Source organism: Enhydra lutris, unplaced genomic scaffold (assembly GCF_002288905.1).
Source record: "Enhydra lutris kenyoni isolate GAN:26980312 unplaced genomic scaffold, ASM228890v2 scaffoldscaffold75, whole genome shotgun sequence".
Classification (NCBI taxonomy): domain Eukaryota; kingdom Metazoa; phylum Chordata; class Mammalia; order Carnivora; family Mustelidae; genus Enhydra; species Enhydra lutris.
In genome coordinates, this window is record NW_019154159.1 from 5,541,409 (window position 1) to 5,557,392 (window position 15,984).

General features: G+C 62.2%; 3 protein-coding genes across 10 annotated transcripts in view; all 3 read right to left on the reverse strand.

Annotated features, from left to right (window-relative positions):
- The window catches only part of LOC111160313 (phosphate cytidylyltransferase 2, ethanolamine), a 7,663-nt gene extending 7,376 nt beyond the window's left edge, over window positions 1-287 (reverse strand). For 4 of the 5 annotated variants that reach the window (XM_022523313.1, XM_022523307.1, XM_022523310.1 and 1 more), the window contains exon 1: window positions 131-283. In XM_022523313.1, the coding sequence (XP_022379021.1) occupies window positions 131-219 (89 nt within the window). In that variant the 5' untranslated portion in view covers window positions 220-283. Of the gene's footprint in view, window positions 1-130 lie in introns of all 5 variants that reach the window. The other variant, XM_022523309.1, reaches the window with a different exon arrangement.
- A 386-nt stretch (window positions 288-673) lies between these two features.
- Window positions 674-6,871, reverse strand: LOC111160398 (sirtuin 7). Of its 2 annotated transcripts, XR_002641475.1 has the most exons (11): window positions 6,754-6,871; window positions 6,546-6,683; window positions 6,318-6,422; window positions 4,112-4,182; window positions 3,942-4,014; window positions 3,209-3,307; window positions 2,898-3,134; window positions 2,671-2,751; window positions 2,398-2,504; window positions 1,884-1,969; window positions 1,115-1,293 (listed from the first exon to the last, which is right to left on the reverse strand). XR_002641475.1 is itself a non-coding variant. In XM_022523490.1 (10 exons), the coding sequence occupies exons 1-10, from the start codon at window positions 6,844-6,846 to the stop codon at window positions 1,095-1,097; spliced, it is 1,203 nt and encodes a 400-aa protein (XP_022379198.1). In that variant the 5' UTR covers window positions 6,847-6,871; the 3' UTR covers window positions 674-1,094. The 2 variants fall into 2 exon arrangements, 1 of the variants encoding a protein (XP_022379198.1); XM_022523490.1 differs by lacking the exon at window positions 1,884-1,969 and having other exon boundaries at window positions 674-1,293.
- Window positions 6,872-6,975: 104 nt separating this feature from the next.
- LOC111160362 (MAF bZIP transcription factor G) lies at window positions 6,976-15,508 on the reverse strand. 3 transcript variants are annotated; one of them, XM_022523422.1, is made up of 3 exons: window positions 14,852-14,876; window positions 13,153-13,177; window positions 6,976-11,836 (listed from the first exon to the last, which is right to left on the reverse strand). In XM_022523422.1, exon 3 carries the CDS (start codon window positions 11,807-11,809, stop codon window positions 11,246-11,248), a length of 564 nt encoding a protein of 187 aa, XP_022379130.1. In that variant the 5' UTR covers window positions 11,810-11,836; window positions 13,153-13,177; window positions 14,852-14,876; the 3' UTR covers window positions 6,976-11,245. The 3 variants fall into 3 exon arrangements, with proteins under 3 accessions (XP_022379130.1, XP_022379131.1, XP_022379132.1); XM_022523423.1 differs by lacking the exon at window positions 13,153-13,177 and having other exon boundaries at window positions 14,852-15,508; XM_022523424.1 differs by lacking the exons at window positions 13,153-13,177; window positions 14,852-14,876 and having other exon boundaries at window positions 6,976-11,698; window positions 11,774-13,033.
- Between the last annotated feature and the right edge of the window lie 476 nt (window positions 15,509-15,984).

Sequence of the window (15,984 nt, forward strand, 5' to 3'; positions counted from 1 at the left end):
TCGTCCCCCGGGCCCCGGGCGCAGGCCGGCCCGCGGACGTGTCTCCGGGCGGCGGCGCAGCGGCCCCCGCGGCCCCGGGCCCGGCTGTCCCCGCCCCCGGCCCGCCCGCCGCCGCCACCGCCGCGCTCACCAGCCGTCGCACCACACTCGCACGGCGCGCTTGCCCTCCGGACCCGGCGGCTCTGCACCGCCCGCCGCGCCATGCCCGTTCCGGATCATGGCCCCGCAGCGGCGGCAAGGCCTGACCCGCTCCGCGACTCCCAGCGGCCGCCGCCCTCCCGCCCGGAGCACGCCCCGCCCTGCCGGGCGCACGCGCCGTCACGCGGACCTCACCCGCCGCGCGCGGCCAATGGCGAGCCCCGCCCCGCCCCTGGATCCCCGCCCCTGGATCCCCGCCCCGCGTGCGCCGCCAATGGCGTGAACCGCCGTAGCCGAGGCCCGCCCCCGCCCGGCGGCCTACCGGGTGCCCCGGAGACCCCGCCCCCCCCGGCGCGCGGGGCCAATAGCGCGCACGCACCTAGCCGAGGGGGCGGGGCAGGGCCACGTGGGGCTCCACCCACTCTCCCCGCCTCCCCCAGCCCAGCCCGCCCCGCCTGCCCCGCCCCGCCCCCGGGAACCTAAGCTGTGCACCCGCTCCCGCGCCCACCCGGCAGCCATTCGAGGACACGCGGGCGACAGTGCAGAGATGTTTAATAACAATAAAAAGGCGCGCCGAGCCCAGGCTCAGAACCAGCCCTCTGCCGCAAACCCCGTTCAGAAAAAGGTTGCTATAAAGTTACCACGTTTTAGTAAGAAGCAGTAGAAATAGGGTTGAGGCCCCTGAGACGAGCCGGGTGCACGAGGTAAGGCAGTCGCGTGCTTCCTCCTGACCGGCCGGCTGTGAAACAACCCGAGTTCCGATCCCGCAGAGAGGCGTGGCCGCCCCCTCTCTAGGACGCGGCCAGACGGCGAGGGTCCTCTGACGGCCCACACCCGAGGCGGCCGCAACAGTGCAAGGGAGGCGGCGCGAGGGACCCGGGGGACAGTCCCGGCCTCGCTCCTGAATACGAGTTCTGACATCTGCAAAGTGCCATTTGTTCTTGTCCAGCACCGGGTTACGTCACTTTCTTCCTTTTTGTGCGTTTAGTGCAGCCCCTGCCAAACCAGCCGCCTAGGATCGGGGCTGAGCTGAGCGGTGCACCCCGGTCTCCAGGCGGAGGCTCCTCTCGGCTTCTGCACAGCGACTTCCGAGTGTGGCTACCTTCCTCACCCGCACGCAGGGGAGTCGCCAGGGAGAAGATGGGGTCCTGCCACCTACCGAAAAGGGAAAGCTAGGTCAGGGGAGCCTGGGAGCCTCAGTCACAACCTGCCCCAGGGCGGGAAAGCTGACTGAGGAGGTCGCCCTGCTTCCCTTCCCGTCCTAACTGCGGCCAGGCTTTGCTTGGAGGCAGCTCCACTATTGTGGAGCTACAGAACGGCGTAAGCTCCCCAGTAACTCAGAGGTCAGCAATCACACTAGCTCAGCCTCTGCGGAACTCAGTGTCCTTGCCGGCGACCCAGCAGGCTGAGCACACTGGGGTGAGGCAGGAGCAGCCCCAAAAGGGATGAATCACTAGCAGCTCTGGGTCCCACTTTTCACTCGTATGGCCGGGGTGGGTGGACCAGACCCTCTCCCTCTTCCCAGACTGCAGGATGTGGGGGGAAAAGGCCAGCTGACTAGGGAGGTGTGGCCTATGGACTACACCATGGAGAGATCATGTGTCTGACTGAGATGTAGAACCACATATTATAAACTTAAGATACAGATAAGCACTGATAAAGAAAATGAGCTAAGTTAATGTAAAAAAAAAAAGAGTACAGTACACAATAGGCCCACATTACAGAACACCACAAACATAACATACAAGAATTGCCAGGCCCAGAAGGTGAAGGGATCCTTAATTCTTGAACCCTTTGATTAAAAGAAGTTATTGATTTCCCCTATAAGACCCTGAAAATTCACAGAGAAAGAAAGTGTAAACTTTTTACTCAATACATACACCACGTCTAAATTATCACAAACTCTGTATTAAGGTACAGTTTAAGCTTCCCCACAGTACGCCAGCTCCCCAAACCGAGTGCACCAAGACTCTGTCTGACTGGAGTCGCCGAGACCACGTCCCTTCAAGGCACCTTCCCGTCCAGGCTGTCTGCGGCAGAGGGGCCCTCCAGCGCGCGCTGGCACATTCCCTCTCCCCGCAGGGAGTCACGCTCCGCTGATGCTTCAGCCGCTCCCCGCAGAGGCCGCCAGGCTGCAGTCACACCTCAGACACCATGTGTAACTCAGAGCATTCCCTGTGCTCAGTTCACAAGAACAGACAGACACAGCCCATCCACACAGGGGCAGGAAAGGGGGGGATGCGCCCGTGCCCCCCTCACCTGCTATAGGGGGGGATCTCCAGGCCCAACTCATCCATGAGGAGCTGCATGACGTCATCACACTTTCCGTGAAGCTTCAGGGCAGCCCAGTCATCCTTTGGGGTCCACTGGGGACAGGGGAAGGTACGTGAGGATACCCCACTGCCTCCCGATGGCCCTTTCTCAGCCAGACCTCTCTGGCCCATGAGTTCGGGACACGAACACCCAAGAACTCTCTGGTTCTCCTCTCCTAAGGTCCAGGTCTTAGGAGGGGCCTCTCCGTGCGCGGCTCACCTGCAAGTTCACGATGTAGAGCTTGGGCCGCCGGCTGGGGGGCTTGGTCATGCACCAGAGACGAGGATACTTCTTCAAGACCTGCAGGAATGGACAGACCGACAGAAAGACCACACGCACAATAGGGAACGAAGCTCTAGGACACCAGGGTCGAACGGCCAACTGGCAAGGTGCCAGCAGGCTCCCCGCCCCCCCCCCCCGCCCCAACCACGGTGCTGTTCACGTACCTTTAAGCTGGAGCCTAAACATAGAATTGTATCTGCTTTGCTGGCTGCCTGAGTGGCTGCCTCCCAGTTCAGAGGCTGCCCCAGGGTCCCCCTCTCCCCGAAGTGCACGATGGTGTCCCGGAGCTGGGCCCCGCACTTGTGGCATGCCCGGCCCGTCTGGTGCCGGTGCAGGGCGGTACGCTCGGTCACATCGAACACTCTCACGTACTCTCTGTTGGGGGTACAGGCTGTGCACACCTGAGGAGGAGAGGCCACCATGAGCAGGAGCCGCCGGCCCGCGCAGGCCCCCGGACCCCGGCGGGACCGCTCACTTCGATGTACATGTTCCCGTGGAGCTCCGAGATGGCCGTGCGGGGCAGCCCACTCCGCAGGTGGAGCCCGTCACAGTTCTGAGACACCACGTGCTGCACCTGGAGGGGAGGCCAGCGTGAGTCAGCAGGGGGGCCGTGGGAGGGGCTGTGTTCATCAGCGACACCATCCTTAACCCTGCCCCGAGCCCCCAAACTGGGGGCAACTCCAACCCCACATGAAGCCTCGGAGGCAAAACCAGGGGGGCAGGTCGGTCCCAGCACGACCTGGAGGGCCCTCGGGGGGAAGGGCCCCCGGCTGCCCTCAAAGGCCCGGAAGCTCTTGGCAAGCTGAGAGCGCAGGTTTCCCCTCTCAGCTGGGAAGGGCCCGACTGACGCTCTCTTGTCTCGTTGTTTCGAGTCACTGAAGGACCAGGAGGAGAGACCCCTGCCCACGTGGCTGAACGTGCCCAGCGGGGGGCGGGGTGTCTTCAGAGGTTTCCCACAAGCTTCCCCTTTATCTAGGTGGCTTCTGAGGTCTGTGGGGAAACGCAGCGTGGAAAGAACCCCCAGCAGCTCTGGGCCTGAGGCAGACCCTATCCACGACTCAAGCCGGGAGTCACTCGGTGGGCACTCATCCCCCAGGTCCAGCGGCTGACAGAGGCACAATACAGTTGCCACTTGGGCACAAAGCTGGCCGTCCAGGTTCTGCGCTAGGGACCCAGCAAGCGGACCACCAGCCACACCAGGTTCTTACCAGCTTTTGCTCGTGTAAGCGGGCGATACTCATGTGGGTGAGGGTCGGCTCAGCCTCACTCAAGTCGGCAGCACTGCCGGGCGAAGGAAAGCACAGGTGTGGGGAGCTGCGAGGTCAGGCCCATGCCGCCTCCGCTCGACTGGACGGCAAACCTGCTGGGGGCTGCTTACCTAACACTTCTCCCTTTCTGAAGCAGAGTCCACACTCCATTAGGGCCCCGGTAATCTGGGATAGAAGCTGCCTGCACGTTCAGAAAGAAGATAAACCCGGTGACAATGCGTCACTGTAGGAACTGGCAAAATTCACAAGCATGAAAAGCAAATGTTTCTCCAGATGTGTTCCAGGCTTCTCCACGCACTGGCCTCTATTCCTTCCAACGGCTCAGCACTTCTTAGTGCTACCTGCCTAAACCCAGACGGAGTGGCTCCTTCCCTCTGCCTGGACCCCTCCTCCCACATGGTCTAGCTCATCCCTCCAGGTCCCAAGGAGTTCTGCTGCTTCTGGGAACCTCTCCAGCATGGACTACAACCTGGGTTCTGCAACCACACCTGTCCTCCAAACCCAGAGAGAGAGGACTGGTCAGGCTCATCTGTGGGTCCTCAGGGCCTAGCCAGTGCTCAGGGAAGGCTTAGCAGATGCTGAAACTCTAGGTAGGAGCACTCATCCGTGCTGATTCTCCCATCCTACTGTCACAAAGATGGCTGTCTCTCCAGATGGGATAAAGACCACTGAATTTCTCTAGTTCTCAACCCAGCGAAACAAAGTCACCATGAGCGAAAACAGAAGGCGTGCTGGGATCAAGCAGTCTTGCGTTCCCCAGGCTGTGAGTGACCTGTCTCCTGGGGAACCCTGTCTCCTCCCTGCAGCTTAAGCTTGGAAAAATGCCCACCCTGAACAGTGCAGTTCTGAACCACGTTGAAGAGAGATGTCGGACGGCGACACTCAGAGCAAGCGACAGAGCAGCACTCCCGCAGACGACAGGAGCACACACGTGACTGCAGGAAGGAGGCCCCAGGACCAGGGCTCCACGATCTGCAAGTCAGGGTGGTCAGTGCCCCTTATACGACCTCACTGCTGGGCCTCTGAGCTCAACCCTGTTTGGAGGGTCTTCCTCTCACCCTTGCCTGTGAAACCTTGCTCAGCTTTCAAGGCCTGGCCTCGATGCTGCCTCGCACACAAAGGTAAGGGGATGGGTTTCCCAGCTCTGGGGCTGGGGCCGTGAGTGTCTGCATCTCCGCCCAGCAGCCCAGCCCCGCCGCGCTACCTTCGCTCTCTGCTCACCTGCCGTGTTCTCATCACCCACGGGCCTCCTGAGAACAGAAACCCTCAGTGTTCGCCTCTGCAGGGCCTCCACGTGGGTCGCACTCAACACCCTCCCGTTAAGTAGACAAGTGCGTCAACACTCACGATATCCCATGGCCCAAGATGGCCTCTCGATAGAACGTGCCCAAACCCCACACGCTTCTCTCCTTCAGCGGCTGTACTCTATTTCTGCCTTGCTTTCTACTTACTTTCTTTCAACGTTTAGAAAACAGGAATAGTGTGGGATCAGGAGACGGTTCTGGACTTGGCTCTGCCCACATAACCTTGGGCTGGTGATGAACCACCTCGACTTTGACTTTTTCTTTTACTAATTAAAGATTTTATTTATTTGACAGAGAGAACACAATCCGAGTGGGGGGGGAGGGCGGCTGGCAGAGGGAGAAGCAGGCTTCCCGCTGAGCAGGGAGCCCAACCCCAGGACCTTGGGATCATGACCTGAACCGAAGGCACAGGCCTCACCGAGTGAGCCACCCAGGCGCCCCCCACCTTGACTTGAAACGAGCAAAGGCCCGAAAACACTGTCCTGCTTTATGCTTCCCTCCTTCCCTTCCTATCACAAAACGGCAGACGTTTAAAAGGGTTTATCTCCCCACTGCAGTTCCAAGCCGACGCGCTTGGCGCTTCTCTAAGAACGAACACGGGGAGCCCCCGGGGGGCGCGTTCAGTTAAGCCTCAGACTCCGGGTGTCCGCTGAGGCCTCGGCCGGCAGGGGCTTGAGACCGTCCCCCCTTCTCCCCCGTGCTCGCGCCTGCACTCTCTGTCTCAAACACAGAAGTCGAAAGAGAAACCAGAGGACAGGAAGAAAGAGGGCATCTGGGGGCATCTGGGGGCGCCCGGGGGCTCTGCCGGGCCATGAGGTCCAGCCCCACACCGGCTAGAGAGGCCACTCCGAGAAGCGCGCAGCAGCTTGAAGACAGCGCGTCAGGGCGGCTCGGGAGGCGAGTTTTCCGCGATCCGCCCGACACTCGGACTCGGCTCGGCGCCGGGCGCGCCACCCAGAAGGGGGCGCCCCACCCCGGCCCGGCCCGGCCCGCGCCCGCCCGGCCGCCTTACCGTGCTGATGCCCGCGCCGGTGTAGACCACCAGGTACTTGGCGTTCCGCACGGCGCCGGCCAGCTCCCGGACCTTCCTCCGCAGCTCCTCCGGGTCGTCGCACACCTGCCGGGACAGCCGAGGCCGGTCGTGACGCCCGCCCCGCCCCCGCCCGGCCAGGGCCCGGCCCCGGCTGTCCGCGGCCCGAGCCCCGCACCGACCGAGCCCCGGGCGCGCCGCGGGACTCGCCTCCTCCTGCCGCCGCTTCAGGCCCTCGCGCCGCCTGCTCCGGCCCTGCAGCTCGGTCACCAGGTCCTCGCTCTCGGCCAGGAGCCGGCCCTCCTCGGCGCTGCGCTCGGCCGCCGCCTTCCTCAGGATGCGCGACACCTGCGGGCGCGGGGCGGGCGGTGAGGACGGCGCGGGCCGGGGGCACGGCGCGAGGCGGGCGGCGGCGTACCTGGCGGAGGCGCTCCCGCTGCTGCTCCTCCCTCAGCCTCCGGACCCGCTCCGCTGCCTTGCGCTCCGAGCGGCTGGGACCCCCGGCTGCCATCGCTCCCGGGAGACCCGCGCTTCCGCTTCCGCCTCCGGGCAGGCCGCGCTCCGGCGCATGCGCGAGATGCCCGCCCCGCCCTTCCGGCCCCGCCCGCGCAGCGCGCAAAGGAAGCACCTGACAGTCTCTTTAAAAGGTGTTTATTGATCATATACAAAATAAAGAAAACCTTATATATCACAAACATACACTATGTACAGCAATAAATACCCGGGGTCCGGCCCAGTGCCGCCCCCCCTGGACAATAATTTAGCAATAAATACTGCACAGGGTAGGGTGGGCCCTGGGGCCAAGGCCCACCCCAGGGAGGCCCCTCCTCACCTGCATCTCCAACACCCTGGCAGGTCCCAGGGAACCCCCACCTTCCCCTGGTTTCAGCCCCAGGCAGGACAGGCAGGGTCTGATCACCTCTGCTTGGACCCAGCTTCTCAACGCCAGAAGAGCACCAGAGCGGGACACACGGGGCAGCCCCTGTCCTGTTGCCCTAAGATGCCAGGAGAAGGCTTTCTGTACCCACTCCCGTTTGGTTAAAGGCTTCAGGGAGTAGCAAATTGAGGGGATGGGGAGAAGGGAGGGGCTGGGACACAAGGTTGCTGCAGGGGCTGTCCCCTTGCAGTTCCGGGGCTGGGGGGACTCTCTCCTACAGTCCAGCTCAGGCGCGCCAGACACCCACGCACCAAGGCTGCTGCTCCGGGGTGGGGTGCAGATGCCCGTGACTGGCCCAAAGGTGCCGCACACGCTCAAAACACACAGGCCTGAAGCAGGACAGGCCATACCCCTGCCTCCGTGTGTCCTCCACTTCTCCCCACCTGCTCCAAAACTAGACAGCCAACAGGAAGGCAATAACGCGCCAAAAAGAATTATTCAGTGGCTTCTGGGGGAAAAAAATCGTTACTGTGTTGGTTCCTTTCACCAAACCACAGCTTAGAAAAGTAACTTACAAGATCCCCAAGCGGAAATGCACTGCAGGCTGTGGCTTGGGCTTCCCAGCTGCGGACAGGAGCCTTAGCCAACCGGCCACCTCAGAGAGGGAGGCAACAGGGATAGGAGGGGGCCTGACCACCTGTCCCAAAGCAGACTGCAACCGATCAGAGCCGTGGGCTCAGGCACGGACCGCAGGGGCTGCTGTTGACGGTCAGACCTGGACCAGGAGCAGAAGAGCCTCGGGGGAGACCTGGCATCCGGCAGAAACGAGCACACCCCACAGCTGAGCAGCCGTGTCTTCTCACGTACAGACAGCAGTGCCACCCGGAGTGGGAGCCAGCGTCATGGAGAGGTCTCCCCCAGGTCATACTCAGGGCAGGAGCTGCCCTGTTCCCAACAGGGTTGTCCTCTGAAATCTGAGTGTCCGTGTTGAGGGAAGGGAGGAGTGGGGCAAGGGTGGGAAGGAAGGTGCACATCATGGTTCACTTAGCGGACCAGTCTGGGAGACTTGGCTTCGGCCAAAGCCCTCGATTCGCTGTGTCAGAAAAGTCGAGGAGAAAAAGAACACAACACTCTCACAGCAGGAAAACTGAATTAACAAGAATCAGAAAGACACCAAACCTGCCACGTGTGGACACAGGCTCTACTGTCAAGAAACCAAGGTGAAGGGGGAAAGGGGCGGAGTGCAGAGTGGCCCCACGGGGCCAGCGTGATGGGAACGGGACGTTCCCCTAGACCCAAGGAACAGGTGCTCCAAATCCAAAAACCGTGAAAGGAAGCCTGGCCTCACTCCCTCCAGAAGCTTCTATTACCTAAACCAGACCTGCACTTTCTCTTCTACCTGTGCCCACCCTCCAACTCACCTTTCATCTTCCAAACCTGCCTCCTCCCTCTGCTTTCCAGGTCTCCAACCCGGCAGATGGCCGGCTATCTCCCAGCCAGTGCCAGAGTGGGGACCGTAAATGGACGCAGAGGGCGTGGGCTTCTCCCCCCTTCAGGGATTCTTACGATGCGATTCTGACTCACCGCTGCTACAACCAACATCGACAACTTTCGTCTAGACCCTAGGTAGACAAAGCCGCGCGTCAGGGAGGGGCAGGAAGCCACTAAGTATTGAGTGTCGACGGTCACAATCCCCACTGCAGGCCGACCGGGCACAATCGGGAAGGATGGGGCCTCTAGGGCCAAGAGAAGCCCATCAACAGGACAGAAACAGACAGCACGTCCCCGCTACCACCCCACGGGCACTCTGGGTCAGACTGGAGGATGAAAACCCCGCCAGCCCCCACTGAGTTTCTTTTCGCCAGCCCACACGTCTGTGCTTTAAAGGGCTCTAGGGCCCCCAGAGAAGCCGAGGCCCATGTGGCCGGAGACAGGGCCAGCACCACAGGCAGCTCCCATCCCATGGCGAGGAGGGGCTTCTGGAGCCCGATCTGGAAGACTAGCTGCCTCTGCAGAGGGGCCCTGGGGGGGGCAGGCTCAGCCCCGGAGACCAGCACCTCCACGAGCTACGCAGCACGTCCCTGGAAGACACAGATCCCAAAGGAGGCAAAAGAAGGCCCAAGGCCACGAGCAGGAGCGTGGCGCCTGCAGACCACAGCCCTTGTCTGGCGCCGCTGGAGACCCCCACCCCAGCCCTCCGGCAAGGAGAAAGGCCGCCCCGGATGAGCCCCAAGACCACCTGGCTTAGCCTGGGAAGCATTCCTTCACGGCGGGGAAGCACTGCTGGGCTAGGTGGGCAGCAGGCCTGGAAACTCCCATGTGAGTCCTGGGGTTCCCGACGAGGCCCACAGAAGCCTACGGGGACAAAGCTGGGATCAGCGGCCAGAGCCCACGGGTGCTGACTGGAGGCCAAAAGGAAGACACATGGGGGCACCTCGTGACTCTGTGGTCCCCCGCAAACCCGTCAGCCATGGTCAGCGGCGGTAGGCGTGGAAGCAGTGGGGGGGGGCGCTCTGGGACGGCCTCTTGTTTCACCTACCCTGCCACTGGGTCAGCCCAAGCCTTACACAGACATGTGAAGCCCAGGCTGTGCGGGGTGAGAGCGGCAGAGCCCCGTGTCTGGTCCCCGGAGGTCCCGGGTCAGGCACTGAGGCAGAGGGGGCTGGACTGGTGGGCAGATCCCCAAGGCCTGCCGGAGCTGCCCAACACCCCTGTCCAGGTCCAGGCCCAGCAAGCCAGCAAAAGCAGGAACACAACCAAATCCAAAAAACAAACACGGGATCAACAGACACAAGAAATGACACCCACAGGTCAAAGGTCACCAGAAGCACCAGCACGTGACGCGGCACAAGACCTCACCAGGCACAGACAACACCACGGCACCGGCAAGAGACGGAAGCAGGAAGGGCAAAGGAGTAAGTCACTTTCGGTACAATTGCAAAAGAGATAGCAAAGAGGACGCCAGGACGCGCCTGTGGTCGCTCACGGCTTGGCTTTGTTTTTTTTTTATCTTTTTTAAAACTAAGTTTTATAAATAACGTCTGATAACTCTGTGTATATAAAAACTAAACTCCAACAGCCACAAAGACTTGTCCATAAGTTTACAAGAAAGGGATTTTTTTTGTTGTTTTTTTCTTTTGTTAAACTAGCAAAGTTTCTATTATACTTTCCTTCCTTGTCCATATATACGGTCAAATGTTCTTGCTTGTTTTCTGTTTTTTTTTTTTTTAAAAAGACAGTTTTATAAATACTCTGCAGCTCTTTTTTCTTTAGCTTTTAAACATATAATTTAATAACTTCGTAAAAGGAACTCCTCTCTTAAATAAACGGCTATGTAACCACACAAACAGGTCATGTAAACAGTGGCACGGGACCCATCGCAGGACACTGGACACACCCTTCACGTATGTTCACAACCAGTGATTTGGTCTTGCTCAGTGCAACGCGTCAGGCTCGAGCGCCCTGGCCCTTGGCGCAAAGCCACGGAACGCCCCATCCCTCCCAGTGCCTACAGCGCCCAGGCTAGTGGCCCACCTGTCCAGGGCCCTCGGGGACACCCTACTCCTAGGAGCAGAGCCCATCTGTGCCTGTGGCTGCACTAAGAGTGAATCACAGCCCCCGGCCAGCCAGCAGCCGTCAGAGCCCGCGGGCCACCCGGGAGTGGACAGCAGCCTCCCCTTGCCCTGGGGCCCTCCCTGCTCTAACACCCGAGCCCCAGAACGCTCATTCGATCTTTCTCTGTTCCCACAGGGCCAACTCTGGACGCCAAGCCTGCACCGCCTTGGTACAAAGGGGACTGGGGGGCAACCCCACGTCACCGCCGAACTGACCAATCCCAACACACAAAACACACGATGACGACGACGAGATCAAAGGGGCTCAGCCCGGCGCCCCTGGGGTGCGGGTTGTGCTTTGCAGGGAAGGGAGGAGGCAGGAGAGGACGAGGAGGAGAGGAGAAAGAAGGGGACAGGGCTGCCAAACTCGCCATGCGCCTAATGGCCCCTTGCAGACCCGCCCGGGCAAGCGCGCGTCCCTACGACCGGGCGTCCGTCTTGGACTTTACTATTGTAATGACGCTGGTGGCGGCCACCTTGCCGGGGACAAGGGGCCCCAAGCCGGCAGCGAGGGGGCCCCGGGCCGGTGCCACAGGGCTGCGGGCCACAGTCCTGGCGAAGTTCTGCAGGGCCTCGTACTTGGCGCGCAGCGCGTCGAGCTCCAGCTTCATGCTGGCGTTCTCTGAGGCCAGCTTCTCCACCTCCTGCTGCAGCTCCGCCTTCTGCTTCTCCAGCTCCTCCTTCTGCGTCACGCGCTTGACGCGGCAGCTGGCGGCGTAGCCCCGGTTCTTGAGCGTGCGCCGACGCTGCTTCAGCTGGACGATCTCCTCCTTGGACAGGCCCCGCAGGTGCTGGTTCAGCTCCCGCACCGACATGGTCACCAGCTCCTCGTCGGTCAAGCTGGTGCCATTCTCACCCGGCTCCCGCTTCACCTGCCGGTGGGACTGCGCATGAGGCCCAGGCTCCGCGGGGACCGCCCACCCCTGCGCCGCCCACTGTCCGCTCACCTTTAAGGCCTTGTTTCCTTTATTGGGGGTCGTCATAACCCGGGGGCACGGCAAGCAGGCACTCTGCGAGACAGGGAGCCGAGGTCAGGACCCTGGGGACCGCTCCCCTCTCCCTCTCCCCGAGGCACAGAGCCGAGGGAAGGGGCACAGTCCCAGCCTCACCCCTCACCTCACCATTCCCAGTACCTGGCCCGGAGGACCACCTGCCCCCCTCTGGCTGGGCTGGTCCCCGGCCACCTTATCCCTAGGAAACCCAGTGGGTCTGATGGGGGAAGGGGGACGGACAGAAGGCCTGTTAGAAAGGCAGCAACCAGAAAAGGGCCTTGGGAAGAGATGAGAGGGATGCAGGAAGGGCCAACCTAGAAGGAAGCCGGGAGCTTTAAAAATAACCCCAGTGTGCGCCCCAGAGCATGGCTGTTCCTGGCGAGTCACGCTGACTCAGCACATCGCTCCCGCTCCCGCTCCCTCACCAGCCGGGCCTGGCACTCCCCAAGGCTGCCAGCCAACACAGCCCCAGGGGACCCGCAGCCTAAGCAGAGCACTGCTGGGGCCAGAAAGGCCAGCCTGGCCAACAGCAGGTGCAGGCTGAGCCCAGTGACCCTGCAGCTGTGTACTCGGGGCCCAACCTCCTACAGCCACCTCCCCTTAGCTGGCCCTGTCCCCACAAAGGCTTAGGGGCCGGTGGGGACTTGGGCCAAGAGAAGGATGCAGGACAGTCCTGATTCTCCCACAGACTTTTCACTTTGAAGAGCTCGACTGTTTCCAGCATGGGTGGGAGCACCCCCCGACCCCCAGGTGGCAGGCGCCCCAGGAGAGGCTGGGCTCAGCCCTCTCCGCTGTCGATGGAGCAACCTTCCTGTGGCTTCGGATTGCTGTATCTGGTGCCCCTGCCCCACCCCAGCCACGCTGTTTCCTAAGAGGGCCTGCCGGGCCACCCAGGGGCCCTGCTCAGCCCCCTCCAGCCCCAGCTCCCTGCCGGGGGTCACTGTCCACAGCATAGGGAACAAGAACACAAGGGCTTGGGGGAGGGGTGGACCAAAGGGTCCCTCGCACCCATTCAGTTGCCCTTCCCACACCCGGCCCTCGCTGTCTGCTTCCTTGAGCCCTGCCAAGGACATTTCTGTGCACCTAATCCTGCAAATTCGGCTCAGCCTGCCCCCACCAAAGCTTCGGGCAAGCACACTCCCTCCCAGCCCCCTGCTTTCCAGCTCAGGTTGGAGGGAAAGCGGACCCCGGCCTCCTGCTGCAGGAGGCGAGAGCACAGCACGCAATTCTGGGCGGGGGCGGGGGGGGGGCTTGTGACCCTCGCTGGGGAGGTAAAGCACGGCTTAGGGAGGTGGAGGCGCGCAAGGTGGCTCCAGGGCAGGGCTGCCACTCACCCCTCCTCAGCCCAGGGCTCTCAGGCTGCGCCGCACAGCACCAGATGGAGCAGACAGAAGCTAGAGGTCAGAAGGTCCTGAGGGCCCCAAACCCACCCCGGGGGGACAGGATCTCATGGCTGAGCTGCGGGGACTCCCCCAGCCTCAAGTCTGAGTTGGGGTGCAGGGACACTCCCCGGGGTCCTTCCATTGTCAGCCCAAAGGAAAAGCCCTGGCACGAGCTTTTCCCACCAGCCATCCTCCCTCCGCCCCCGAATGCTGAGCACAACGGTGACTTCCTGAGATCACACAGAGAGTGCAGAGAGTGGCGGCTGGGAGCCGAAAAGTGCCTCCTCGGCAGTTCTCACCCTCCGCAGAAGGCCTGAACTCAGCACAAGTGCAGCCACTCGCCTCCTAATCAAAAGGTGCAGGGGGCGCGTGCCCGCCGTGGGGGAGGGGCAGGGCTCAGCAAAGTCAGGGCTTCGGCCTCCACACCTGGCCTCTGCCCACCGGGGAACACACACAGATGAGACGGTGACGGGCTTAGGGGAGGGGCTGTGGGACACAGCTCAGGGCACTTCGGGAAGCCAGAAGGAGGGTGTCCAGGAGGCTGGATTAAGAACAGGCTCCTTCTGGGGCGCCTCGGTGGCTCAGTTGGTTAAGCAACTGCCTTCAGCTCAGGTCATGATCCTGGAGTCCCGGGATCGAGTCCCGCATCAGGCTCCCAGCTCCACGGGGAGTCTGCTTCTCCCTCTGACCTTCTCCTCGCTCATGCTCTCTCTCACTGTCTCTCTCTTCTCTCAAATAAATAAATAAAATGTTTAAAAAAAAAAAAAGAACAGGCTCCTTCTTCTCTCCACCCCAAAGAGGGTCCAGGGCTGGGCCCCAGGGATCCTTCCCCAGTCACCTTCCCCTGAGGGTGAGCCACACTTGCAGAAAAGACACGGACCGTCCCCCCCGGGCGACCCACTCAGGCTGACAGCCAGCTGGGAAGGGAAAACCGGTTTCTACAGCTCCATGCCCTGTACCTGGGGCAGGCTCTAGATGCACACGCCGGGCAAGAGCCCGCTCCTTCCCCGGCCTTCCTTCCACCCTGCCTGACAGAACCACCTCCTCCAAAACCCCTGAGCCACTGCAAGCCGTTCTGAAGAGTCGAAAACTTAACCTGCACCTAAGAACAAACGAGAAGACGTAAAGAAGTACCCCCTTCAGGAATCTGCACTTTCCTAGGGTGTAAAATTTGACCTAGACATCAGCTGAGTTCAACATCTGGCACGTATAAGCCCAAGGCTAAGTGTGTGTGTGAGCGTGTGTGTGCTGGGGCGAAGGGGCATCCCAGAAGACAAACCACAAGGCCAGCCTGACCCAGCCACGAAACCCTAGGCAAAAATGGTCAGCTCTGGTCGAGACAAAATGCCCCAACCCCTGGAGGCAAGGAACCACCCACGCATTGAGGAAAGGTCAGGCCGCACCACCCTCAGGCTGTCACCCCCCAAGAGGCCCAACACCCACCAGGGAGGGCCACAATCTTTGCTGACACCCACACAGCACCAAGCCCCAACCTCAAGTAGGACAACTCTAGGGTGATCGGGAACTGCCGTCTTCCGCTCCATGCCTTCCACACCAGCCCACCGGCTGTGCCCCCAAAGGCCACAGCCACCACCTGCAGCTCTGTCCCACACCCCAGGGCCAGGCAGCAAAAGGGGCAAGGCCTGCTCACCAGACACCTCGCTCTCCAGATGTCAAAGTCCTGCTGCTTCCTCTCATTGGCAGTTTCCTGGTAGGGCGGCACCTGCTTCCCCTGCCCTGTCCACTGTCCTCCAGGACTTGAGCACAGGCACCCTTCTTTCTCCCACTGACTCCCTCTGGCCAGGGGGTATGCCTCTCTTGCCCGCCCAGGGACTGCCCAGCCTAGCCAACCAGACCAGCCACAGGGAAAGCCTGCTTCCCAGCCTGGCAAGCACAGCCCCCCTAAGCTCCTCCCTTCCTCTCACTCAGAGAACTGTTTCCCAGTTTGGGGAACTGTCCCAGACGCTGGTCAGGGACCGGCTGCCTGAGAAGAGCCTGCCTGGGAGGGGATGGACAGGCCAGCGGCTGCACATTCTGCCGGGAAAGAACACCTGCACCAGGGCCCCCCCACCTTCTCCTCACGCCCCTGCCTTCAACTCGCACACCAGCCCTAACTTGAACGGGTGCCCCAGCCCCAGAGGCCTGGCCCTTCCCCAGTTTCCCTCCTCCTCTATGTGTTGGCCTTTCGGACCCCAGGCCCCTAGCTCAAACCCGCCCCCAACCCCAGACATCAGAATGAGCATCGAGTGACCTCATGCTGATGACTCAGCAAGTCTCCCTCTGGGCTCTGGCACGCGTGCGGCGGAGCGAAGCCGGCGCGAGCAGGGTCTTCCCAGCCCCGCCACGTGCCGCCCCCTCCCCCCAGGCCAGCCGAGGACCCCTGCGCCCGGGGAGGCGGACACAGACACCTGATGAATCAGCAGCTAGACCCGGGGCCCCCCGAGGCTCTTCCGCCGAGCCCTAGGCGCCCCACTCGACCCCACCCTTTCCTCCCGCCACCGCGGCCGCCCCTCCCACCAGGACGCCCGGGGCTCCGCCGAACGAGCCCCGCAGACGCCCCGCCCCGCCCTCCTCCGTCCCCCGCGACCCACCCCAGCACCCCGGGCGCGAGGGCCAGGAGCCGCCGCTGACTCGCGGGGAAACCGAGGCACTGGCCGCCCGGAGGGCGCGGGGCGGACCCGCAGCCGGGAGCGCGCGGCCCGCACCGCCCCCAGCCCTCCCGGAGGAGCCGCGGCCCCGCCCGCCCCCCGCCGCCACCCCGCGGCCCGGAGCCCGGAGCCCCCC